Source organism: Pollicipes pollicipes, unplaced genomic scaffold (assembly GCF_011947565.3).
Source record: "Pollicipes pollicipes isolate AB1234 unplaced genomic scaffold, Ppol_2.1 Scaffold_4881;HRSCAF=5763_pilon_pilon_pilon, whole genome shotgun sequence".
Taxonomy (NCBI): Eukaryota; Metazoa; Arthropoda; class Thecostraca; order Pollicipedomorpha; family Pollicipedidae; genus Pollicipes; species Pollicipes pollicipes.
The window spans coordinates 59,532,433-59,544,009 of record NW_023596576.1 but is presented as its reverse complement, the minus strand read 5'-3'; the positions used below and the strand labels follow the sequence as shown (position 1 = coordinate 59,544,009).

Genomic DNA, 11,577 nt, shown 5'->3' with positions numbered 1-11,577 from the left:
CATCCTGAAATGTCAAGACACACATGAGGTGTATGATATGGAACAATGCATGTTGGAAATGTTAGCTTTACCCACACTTACACTACATGAAATCTTCCAATATCTGACTTTCTGTATACAAGCTGTTGATGTTAAGAGGCCCTATGGACATGGTGACTCATGTTCATCTCATGCTCAAAGAGGAAGGGAACCAGAATTGTATCTTTGGAATGGTCAAAGGCTGTGTGAGCATTTGGCATGTTCCAAAATCTGCCTTCTTTAACTGTTTGTACCAATACCACCCATTCTAACATATATCCTGAAATGCACTGGTCTGGATGCAGGGTTACCTGATATGCACAGATCAGGCCTTTGGGCATGAGTAACAGTCTAAGACAATACAGCATGCTTAGTTAAGTTTATTTTCACATAGGGTCAGCAAACTGTATACTCCTTCCATGTGAAAGAATATTGTGTATCTGATTGGGAGTCTGACAAAACAGCAGCTATGGTAACCTGTGAACTGCAGTTAATCAGTTGATGTTAGAAAAGGGGGGTTCAATGCACTGCAGTTAATGACTTTTAGCAACACCTCATCAGCTAAATTAAGGTTCTGTACCAATACAACAAAATTGCATTATACAATTTCCAGAAGTCACTAAATACCTGTTTTTCTACAGTATAAGACATTGCTCATTCACATGAACTGTTGTTCCATAAATTAAGGTTACACCACTGCTAACACATGTCTAGTATTCTTAATAATCAATATTTCATTTGCACATGAAGCCTGCATGCATGCCTGCAAAGTATGCATTCCAGACCACTACTCCAAGGTAACTTGACTAACAGCATTCTGCAGTTATTCTGTGCATGAACTGCAGCTTCATGGTTATATACTCAAGCAATAGAAAAATCTGGAAATGTTTTTAAAATCCAGCTTTCATTGCACACTGTTTATCAGCCACAGGCCCTTCCACTACATGTTTAAGGAACTTGTAAAAAGTTTGTTTACAACAAGATACTCAAGACAGAAGTTGCTTTAATCAATTTGGTTTAATTCAACACCATATTTGTTCCTCTTGCCACGATGATAGCTTGACAACACCATATACAGGCAGCAGGCAAGTTTGGTTAAAAAACACAAGTTGCATTACGCTGCTCATCTACCGGAAAAAACAGCATGCTTTGAACAGCACAACAAATAAGGGGCTACCTGGGACAAAGCTTCTCAACCCAGAATAAGTTGCCACCAGTACGACACGACTGCGAGGCCCTTCACGTCAAATTCACACCACCGTTCTAAATCCGTATCAGGCTACTACGCCGGTATCAATAATATACGCGAGTGATCCGCCGGTTGTGTAGCTTCTGCGGCATTTACGTCTTCTCATTTCATTTGTCACATCGTTTGGTTCCCTAAATCGGCGCCATTTGCCCTAAAACCAGTACTTCAATACAAATTAAGGGGAGGGCGACAAAGACAGCAAGTGAGTCATATCATATCTGGACAGTGTCGTGAGCACAATAGGACCGAAATGCAATATTTCCAGAATGATGAATATCTCGCAGCGGCGGCGTCTGCCTCGTGGGCGACAACCGCGACTGCTGAGTCCGTTTACCCAATGCAAATGAGTGAAAGGAATTTCCAGCAAGTTTTTCCTCTCCTCATTGAATAACGGATGTGTCTTCCAAGAATCATATGACCAGCTGAAAATTTGCTGTTAATATGCTGTTATTGCATACGACCGCAGTTGAAAATGCGTATTACGTAACAAGCGAACGTGATTTTACAATACAGCTGCTGATGGGTGGCTGGAAATGAAATGCACACTGAAATATAATTTTGACATAACTGCTCGTATTCGTTAAAAGCATCAAAATGTATGTTATTGATCACTTCAGCAGATAACTATTTCATAACAAATTTTGAGAAAACTATCAACCTGAGCACAAAATGGGGCGAACCAATGACGTTATACTACTAAATATTAGCCAATTTTTCAGAATTTTTAAGGGACAGCTGTCAACTTTTCTCTGTGCTGAGGAAACTGAGCGTTTGTTGTGTCGTCTGCTCTTATTTACATCGCAACCATGGCGGGCATCTGTCGCGCGGCGGGTCTTCTAGCTGGGAAAGGATTTGCATCCATTTCGGTGAGATATCCTAGGTGCTACTGATACATATTGGTGGAAATTGTTCTCTTCTTGACACTGACGCTAATAATGCTGCGTATCTCTGCCCCGCCCAAGGCCGCGCCGATTCTGCCTTAGTTTAGCTCTGCTGTTATATACCAGTTATGTAACAAATCAAACATTGATCTAACGTCGAAATCACAGCCTGAGCTGCCCATGACGTTGTGAGTCCTATTTCAAAGACAATGCTGTATGTATGAGAGCCTCTGAAAACCACCTGTAATGTAGTTGTTGATCTCCATCTACTCACAGGGCTCAGAATGTTACATGATGCTGACTCAAAGACTGCCATGTCCTGTATGATGAAAGTCGAGGCATGTGTGTGAAGCATGCAAGGGCACTATGCCTAAGGGCTGATATTTCAAAAAGTTTTACTTTTTACATGTCTACATTTCTGGCCGTCAATAGTGGTGTGTTATGATGATCTTGTTTTGGGAGGAGTGAAGCACAACTTCCCACTTGAGGAAAGTTTGCAAAATTTAGGGCAGATATCATGGAATTGGACCTTTGAGGCCACTGTGATGTGTTCTTGGGTACATTCAGCTGATAAGATTGTAGGAAAGGACCAAATCTGATGGCAAAGCATTACATCAGGTTACATAAGGGTCCATGTTTAGGGAGCAGTGGAGTTCACAAAATCTGGCCCAAAGGTGGCAAATTACTGTCCTATTTGGGTCATAATTTAGTCTGCCCAAACATTGTACTGGCATATTTGCCATGGCTTGCACCTCGGCCTTACAATTTACCTACAAGTTACCAATAACTTAGCCAATTACCTTTGGCGGAATGGTTCGGCAAGCCCCTAGTGTTTTGTTATACACTTAACAAATTCTGATAGCATTTGACTGAGGACAACTATATAATGTGCCAGTTGGGCCAATTGGCCAACCATGGTCATTGAACTATGATCACATGTTGTTTTAAATATCACATGCAGATAAGGGAGTAATAATGTCAACACCAGAGATGAAATGTATGCTGTACAAATCATGCTCATAAATGTAAACAATAGCAAGTTCATAGATAACTGCAAGTAGGTGCAAATTTTGCTAATACAGAGCATGTTATGAGAACATTTAGGTAAAGATCAGCTTTGATCTAGATAACCATAGTTCCAAGATAACCAAGTTCATAGATAACTGCAAGTAGGTGCAAATTTTGCTAATACAGAGCATATTATGAGAACATTTAGGTAAAGATCAGCTTTGATCATGGTCTTTGGTGACCTGTAATTGTGAAAGATCACTTACAGATGAGGAAAAGAAAAATTGTAAGCTGAAAAGGAATGTAATTGACACATGAACATGCTACATACATTCTGATATTATCTCATTTTTTGCCAATTGTTTTTTACAGGGCTATGTGGCACCTTGTGCGGCAACCGTGCAGCGGAATTTCCACTTCACCATTGAAGGACGCACAGCAGATGCTAATGCCTCCCGCTCAGCACAGGTATGTGAACATGCAAATACTGCTGATGTGACTGAAAGTATGGAACATTATGTAATTTTTCACTCTTGGAGCTACATTATTGTGGGAACTGGGTGGCAAATTTGGTTTCAGTTTCAAGGTTTTACCTGAGGCATGCCAAGTCTAAACAATGTTTGTATTTGTCACTACCATAGCCAGCAATGCTATACACAATCATACCATTATACCATAAGCTGAAAATGAATGTAACTGACATGAACAGGAACAGTATACAACCATCAAATACCTTCAGAACCACTGTGGGAGCATCCAAGCAAACTGTCTTGTTGCCTTTTTTATAGAGGACTACTTTTTAACAACAAAATTGATCACAGAGCTTAACATTCAGCCCTCACCTGATCTTCCCATCAGGCTCTCGCCTATGCAGCATGCTGTGAGCCTGCCACTCACTCCAGCTTGGCAGGAGTGCATCCATCACCAGGTCTTGTGTGTTCACCACCTGATCTTGTGTATTTGCCGCCAGATCTCCCGCGACTACCCGGTAGTGGACCACACATATGACGCCGTGGTGGTGGGTGCCGGCGGCGCTGGCCTGCGCGCCGCCTTCGGCCTGGTCGAGGAGGGCTTCCGTACGGCCGTCATCACCAAGCTGTTCCCGACGCGGTCTCACACGGTGGCGGCGCAGGGTGGCATCAACGCCGCGCTCGGCAACATGGAGGACGACAACTGGCAGTGGCACATGTGAGTCGCCGCCAGCGCGCGCCTGGGTGATGTCCTGGGAAGAAATGCCAGGGAATGATGTGGGACAGATGGACACTGGTGTTATTGATTACTGATCTGTTCCGTGCTAGGTTATATGATCATTTTGGTGAGTCAGGTCGACGGACTGGCGCGACATTGCTAGGGTGATTATGTGACTTAAGTACGCCTTTCCCAGCGCGCTGCACTCGCTGTCCATTGCAGTGACGTCACCTGCCTACCACCGCCATCCATGCTCGTCTCGTGATGATAGTGGCCTCCGCTCTGATCAGGTACGACACGGTGAAGGGCTCTGACTGGCTGGGTGACCAGGACGCCATCCACTACATGACGCGCGAGGCGCCCAAGGCCGTCATCGAGCTGGAGCACTACGGCATGCCCTTCAGCCGAACCAACGAGGGCAAGATCTACCAGCGCGCCTTCGGTGGACAGTCGCTCAAGTTCGGAAAGGTAGGGCACCGGCGGAACTCTTGATGGCGGGCGAATGATCGGCTGAGTTGTTGTGGAGTGCTGAGTGGAGCGTGTCGTTTACATATGCGATCGCCCAAAGGAGGATATTGCTAATGAGTATTACTTTTGTATTGTGCTCAGTCATGGCTTCTTCCGATGTTTTCTTTGTCAGACATGGTTTTGTTTTCCCTCAGCGTGTGTTATCAGGAAACCTTGAATATGATGTGGGGTTGAGGCAGCTCCCGACTGTTGTCAGCCAGTTTTGCCTTCAGTTGCCTGTTGATCCAGTACAGGCTCACCTTGTTCGCTTTTTGCATCGGTGCTGGAGGGCAGCTCCGAACCTTGACGCCCGCCAATTCTGGCCTCCATGCTTGGTCTCCCATCACCGAAGTGTGGCCGTGACGGTGGGCCGCGCGCCGGGGCGACGGGCCCGACCCCGCTTGCCGCGGCGGGCCGGCCGTGTCTGACCGGCACGGCTCGCGCCCGCGTCGCCGCAGGGCGGCCAGGCGCACCGCTGCTGCTGCGTGGCCGACCGTACCGGGCACTCGCTGCTGCACACCCTGTACGGCCAATCGCTGCGCTACGACTGCAACTACTTCATCGAGTACTTCGCGCTCGACCTTCTGATGGAGGAGGGCGAGTGCCGCGGCGTGATCGCGCTCTGCCTGGAGGACGGCTCGCTGCACCGCTTCCGCGCCAAGAACACGGTGAGTGGGCGTCCGCCTTCCGGCAGGAGGGGGCCGCGCTCCCGGGGCCCGGTGGGCAGGCGCCTCCCGGGGCCTGGCGGGCCCCGCCACCCGCGGAGGCGGTGCGTGGTAGCTCCAGTTGGAGTGTGCCAGCTCCACTAAATAGAAACCTATGGTTGGTTGTAGATCGATGTTTTGTTTTGTCGTGTACAGGCGTGAAAGGACGGCGGCGGCAGAAAACGCGAACAGTCGCGGTTGCCAGCCGCCGGCTGTCGATACGCGCTGAGCCTCCCGGGGCTGTCGTACACACCGGGGACGGTTGTGAGACGCGACAGCACGTGACACCCGCCTGCCGCCCCAGGTGCTGGCGACAGGCGGCTACGGGCGCGCGTACTTCTCGTGCACGAGCGCGCACACGTCCACCGGCGACGGCTCGGCGATGGTGACGCGCGCCGGCCTCGCCAACCAGGACATGGAGTTCGTCCAGTTCCACCCGACCGGTGCGTGCGGCGCCGTCGTCCGCTGGCGCTCGAGCGGCTGCTGCCCCGTGCTCAGATGTGGTCTGAGGCGGCGGGGGTGGGGGACATCAGCAGGTGGTAGGCGGTGCGCGCTGTCGCGTCGGCGTTTCCACTGAGATCATGTTCGTGAAGTCCCACGTGAGTACCCACGTGACATTGACGGCGATCAGCAGTCGTGTTGCAGTGAGCTCCATGCAGTGCCCTGAACCGCGCCGTCCTTCGCGCCGGGCCCAGTCCAGCCGCTGACGCCGCCGCGCCGGCCGCTGCAGGCATCTACGGCGCTGGCTGCCTGATCACGGAGGGCTGCCGCGGCGAGGGCGGCTACCTCATCAACTCGGAGGGCGAGCGGTTCATGGAGCGGTACGCTCCCGTCGCCAAGGACCTGGCCTCGCGCGACGTCGTCTCGCGCAGCATGACCATCGAGATCCGGGAGGGCAGGTGAGGCGCCGGCGGCGGCGTGGGCACCGCCTCCGTACCAGCCCCCGTCACTGGAGTGTGATAACAAACAGAGTCGGTGGTTCCAGTGTAAGAAGTGCCTGGGGTGTCACTGGTAGTGGTGAACGACAAGTCGTTCGTCGCGATGTGGAAACTGGTCAGGCCTGGGCACAAGCAGCCTTTTGGTTGCGAGGTACACGCTGATATTTGCAATTTGTTGCGAGGGTTGACGACCGTATCTGTGTGGTCATGCTTGACGTCTGGAGATGGCTGCGGGTTTCAGTCATTCTGTCTGATCTGACCTCCATGCCGGGGCTGTGAGTACAGATCCGACCCCGACTCCCTGGGGTACAGGTCAGGGAAGGAACCACGTGTACCTGACCCGTCCCGCTCTGTCCCCGGGGCGTGGGTCCGGGGAGGGACCACGTGTACCTGACCCGTCCCGCTCTGTCCCAGGGATGTCTGTCCGGGGAGGGACCACGTGTACCTGACCCGTCCCGCTCTGTCCCAGGGGCGTGGGTCCGGAGAAGGACCACGTGTACCTGCAGCTTCACCACCTGCCGCCGGATCAGCTGGCTGCCCGCCTGCCGGGTATCTCTGAGACGGCCATGATCTTCGCCGGCGTGGACGTGACGCGCGAGCCCATCCCCGTGCTGCCCACCGTCCACTACAACATGGGCGGCGTACCCACCAACTACCGCGGACAGGTGCGAGCCGCTCGGCGCCGCCGGCCGGCTGCCGTGGGCGGCGGCATGGCTGCTTAGGCGCTGACTGGGAAGTCATTAAGTCATTGGGGAGTCATTGAGTGGGGATGGGATAAGTGCGAAAGGACGGAGCGCCTTTTCGAGCCATTTTTTTCTCTTTGCTATGGGTAACTGATGGTAGACTATCAGTACAGTTGATAAAGTGTAGCTTTCCTAGCACTATGCCATGTTGCCCGAGCTTGTTTTGTCGATGTTCAGGCACTCCCCACTTCCGCGCCTCTGACACTTTTGCACCCTGCCGGAGCATCTGCTGCCCATGTCCCCAAACATGCCGACCAGCTTAATGACCTGAAGGCACGCACCCGCCGCGTCGCCGCTCCCGTCTGCTCACATCTGCGCCGCCGCCGCCGCCTCCAGGTGATCCAGCACGCGAACGGCCAGGACCACATCGTGCCGGGTCTGTACGCGGCCGGCGAGGCCGGCTGCGCCTCCGTCCACGGCGCCAACCGGCTGGGCGCCAACTCGCTGCTCGACCTGGTGGTGTTCGGTCGCGCCTGCGCGCACAGCATCGCCGCCGACCACAAGCCCGGAGAGACGGTGGGCGCCCTCAGCGAGGTGAGCGGTCTGGGCTGGGAGGGAGGGGGAGAGGCTCTCCCGGCGGGCTGGGAGACTGGGGTTAGAGATGTGCTTCCTGCGGGGCGGTGGCAGAGAGGGTCTCGCGGTGGGATGAATGGCAGTGAAGGTCTCCAAGCGGCAGAACACCACCAGGCGAGGGGGCGGTGGCTGGACTCGGCGAATGTGCCACGTCGATGCTGGAAGCCTGCCGGCGCCGTTGTTTTATGTTGGCTCGGGTGCGTCCGCCTCCGCACTGCCTACGGCAATGGTGCTCCGTTGGCGTGTGCCCGTCAGGTCGAGCTCGGGTGGTGGTAACCGAGCACGCGTGGATGGAAGTGCTCACCCTCCATTGTGAGGGCGGCTCGTCCACGTCACTCAACGTCTTGAGGTCCAAGGCTGGGGTGATAGCCCGCGGTGGGGAAGTGCTGGTTGCCTATGTGCTGGAGGACGCCGCTCTGGGCCTGGGAGCACGCGGCGATTGAGTGCTGGTGTCTGTGCGCTGGAGGACGCCCCGCGAGGTCTAGGCGATCGGTTACTGGTAGCCCGCGGTGGGGGAGCGCTGGTTGGCTGTGTTCTGGAGGCAGCCCTACGGGGTCTGGGCGTCCGATTACGTAACGGCGCGTCCCGTCATCAGTGGACCCGAGCGGCCCGCACTGCCGACGGATCGCAGTCTCAGACGAACGGCCCGCACGACTGTATTTATAGACGCACGGGCGGCCTGTGCTGGCCGGCTGCCGAGGCTGCGCTGGCCGTCCTATTTGTGCGAACTGGGGATTATTGGCCCCGAAATGATGCGTAACTATCCATGCCAGCAATGCGTACACAACATCATGTTTGTTGGTGTATGGCGGTGTGGCATCCATTTCTTTATGTGTGTTATTTGTAATATGCAATGTCATTGGGGGGTTGCAATGTGTTTATCAAAATCGTTATTAATGAAGCCAGGTACCTTCCTTCCCAAGCGCCATGTTGATGGAACGGAAGTTTTTGGCATGCTTCTCAGTTAAGCAGATTTCATTCAACTTAGCTTGACCGAGCTAGGTGAGCGTTGTCGCGTTCCAGGTGGCCGACATAATCCTCACGTATTCCGTCAGTGTTCCATGCTGACGGACGCTGACCGTGAGCACACGTGCTTGGCGTCGCTCGCCGCTGTTTCGCCTCGTGTGCGGTCGTCTGCCCCCTCCGAGGTCACCGCCGGTGGCACCCGTGGCTGACGCGGAGCCCGCGCCGACAGAACGCCGGCGAGGCGTCGGTGGCCAACCTGGACACGCTGCGCCACGCCGACGGCATCACCCCCACGGCCAACCTGCGCATGCAGATGCAGAAGACCATGCAGAACCACGCAGCCGTCTTCCGCACCGGCGAGGTGCTCCAGGAGGGCTGCAACAAGATGGCCGAGGTGTACGAGAATATGGAGGACCTGAAGGTGAGAGAGGCGGCGGGCGGCTGGACAGCGACGCGGAGTCTCGCACGACTCCCAGCGAGAGCGATTGGTGGGCCGCGGCGCGCGAGGCGGGGCCGGCGAGTCTTACAAGTAAATGAAGTAGTGCTTGATCTTGTGGCCTACTGGCGATGGTGGAGTAGTAGCGGAAGTCGGTGAAATAGCTTCCTATTGGCGAGACCTCTGGTCGAGTCTGCGTTGAACGGCGGGACAGTTGTAGCTTTCGTGATTCAGCCCTGCGTGCCGTTACAACCTCCAGAAGCAGAGTAATGCGACCAATTCTCGCAGCCCTGTCAGGGCAGATGAGGGCATGATGAATGTAGCTGTCGACCGAAAGACACCCAGTGCTACCTTTTTCAAAAGTGGTCGTGAATAATCATACTCTGATCGAGAGAGATGTTGAGCCCCTAAATTTAGACAGGCGTGGAGACTGGTTCACGATGGTCAATACCCTGGCAAAACATTCGCCTTTTCCACAAGTGATGTCACGGCGTTGGAATTCTCTCATTGTTATTGCAAAGCCTGAGGTAACTTGTCTCCCAACCCTGTTTGGACGATATCGGCTTGTGTTGGACAAAAATGGCGCGCCATCACGAGACCGTATTTCCAAGCCGGGCCAGGTTTCTCCGCAGGCCTTTTGGAGGGTGTTGAAATGGCAGAGGTCAGGCTGCAGCCGACCCGTGTCGTTAGGCACTGTCAGCCCGGTGGCCGCGTCACGTCAGCGATGCACTGACAGGGGTCGACCTCTACCACACCCAGGCCACCGCCAGTCGGGAGTAAAGCAGCGTTCTTAGATGGCGCGCAAACGTTTCATCAGTGAACTGCTGCCCGCGTAACTTGAAGGACTTCCCTGATGTGTTCTGTTTAGTTTGTTTAATACGGTAGTGTGAGCCATTAGTGTGGTCGTCAGGGGCGTCTGACTTTATTCGCTGAGCTTGCAGTACTATCTACGCCATGACGTTAGCTCTCGCGTCCGTCGTCACTTCACTTGTCTCGCACTGCACATGGCAACCTGCTGGTGTCAATCCATGCGTCAGGCTTAGCGCTGAAGTCACCACATCTGTCTGCATCACGGCCTGTCCGCGTTCTCGGTGGGCTTCAGCGCTCTTGCCAACACACCGGCGGTCGGGCAGAGAAACGCGCCGTCTCTACGTCGCCTCCGCGCACGCACGTGACTAACCGCCCGCCCGTGCCTCTGTCGACAGCTGTACGACCGCGGCCTGGTCTGGAACACGGACCTGGTGGAGACGCTGGAGTTGCAGAACTGCATGCTGAACGCGCTGCAGACCATCTTCTCGGCAGAGGCACGCAAGGAGTCGCGCGGTGCGCACGCGCGCGAGGACTTCAAGGACCGGCTGGACGAGCTGGACTTTAGCAAGCCGCTGGAGGGTCAGCAGGAGAAGCCGATGGAGCAGCACTGGCGCAAGCACACACTCAGCAAGGTGGACATCCAGACCGGACAGGTGGGTGGACCAGGTCGTTGCGTGTTAGTACATGCCAGAAGAGTCATGCCGGCGACCAGCGTCGTCATGTGAGGTTGGACACCCGGTTTCGCTCAGTGGCCGTGCTTGCTCTACGATGCGGTTTGGGGATGATCATCTGTGGAGTAGGGTCATTTACAGAGCATATGGGACAACGTCCTCTGAAATTGTGCTCGTTTAGTTGTGCCGCCGGTCAGCCAGACCGCGGTGGCCGCGCAGGTCGCCCCGCCGCACCATACTATGAGCGTCGCCTGTGATAACCCCGCCCGCCTGACGCCGTGTTGTCGGCCGTCGGCCAGGTGGACCTGGCGTACCGGCCGGTCATCGACGAGACGCTGGACGACCGGGAGTGCGCCACAGTGCCGCCTGCCATCCGCTCGTACTAGCGGCCGACACATCTCTCCGCGTTCTCCGTAGTGACGCCGCGGCGCGACGCCCCGCGCCGGCGGCGAGATCCGGGTCCTCCGGGCCGGCCGGGCACACTCTGTGTTGTGTTGCAGTACTGGGCGCGGCGCCGACGCCGTTGTCGGAGTTGATCGCGCCACATCCTCTCCGCCGGAGAGGCCCCCTCAGGTGCTGACTGTCCATGTTCCCGGGTGGTGCTGGGCTGTACAGTATTTATGCCCGAGACCATATTGTGACTTTGAGTGAATACATGGTGCGAGTGAGTACGTGACGTGTGCGGAGGATTGCCTGGGGTGGCTGACATCGGGAAGTGGAGGGAGATGGATGGTGAATGTTGAGGTGACTGACGTCGGGAAGTGGAGGGAAATGGATGGTGAATGCCTGAGGTGGCTGACATCGGGAAGTGAAGGGAGATGGGTGGTGAAGCTCCGCCGCGTAGATGGGTTAGCCCTCCGCGGACCACACCTGGCAGCCCTCGCC

The 11,577-nt window shown here is 54.6% G+C and overlaps 1 protein-coding gene across 1 annotated transcript; it reads left to right on the top strand.

Moving 5' to 3' along the window:
- Positions 1-2,054: 2,054 nt before the first annotated feature.
- Positions 2,055-11,363, top strand: LOC119101088 (succinate dehydrogenase [ubiquinone] flavoprotein subunit, mitochondrial). The gene is made up of 12 exons (XM_037224346.1): positions 2,055-2,133; positions 3,529-3,624; positions 4,127-4,344; positions 4,635-4,812; positions 5,310-5,519; positions 5,860-5,998; positions 6,286-6,454; positions 6,963-7,158; positions 7,573-7,770; positions 9,005-9,196; positions 10,417-10,674; positions 10,992-11,363. Exons 1-12 carry the CDS (start codon positions 2,074-2,076, stop codon positions 11,076-11,078), a joined length of 2,001 nt encoding a protein of 666 aa, XP_037080241.1. The 5' UTR covers positions 2,055-2,073; the 3' UTR covers positions 11,079-11,363.
- Positions 11,364-11,577: the final 214 nt, after the last annotated feature.

Bases quoted from the DNA above. Each gene is read 5' to 3' on its own strand.
- LOC119101088 (XM_037224346.1), top strand. From the start codon at position 2,074: ATGGCGGGCATCTGTCGCGCGGCGGGTCTTCTAGCTGGGAAAGGATTT. The intron at 4,345-4,634 runs GTGAGTCGCCGC...CGCTCTGATCAG, and splicing joins GACAACTGGCAGTGGCACAT to GTACGACACGGTGAAGGGCT. The intron at 5,520-5,859 runs GTGAGTGGGCGT...CTGCCGCCCCAG, and splicing joins GCTTCCGCGCCAAGAACACG to GTGCTGGCGACAGGCGGCTA.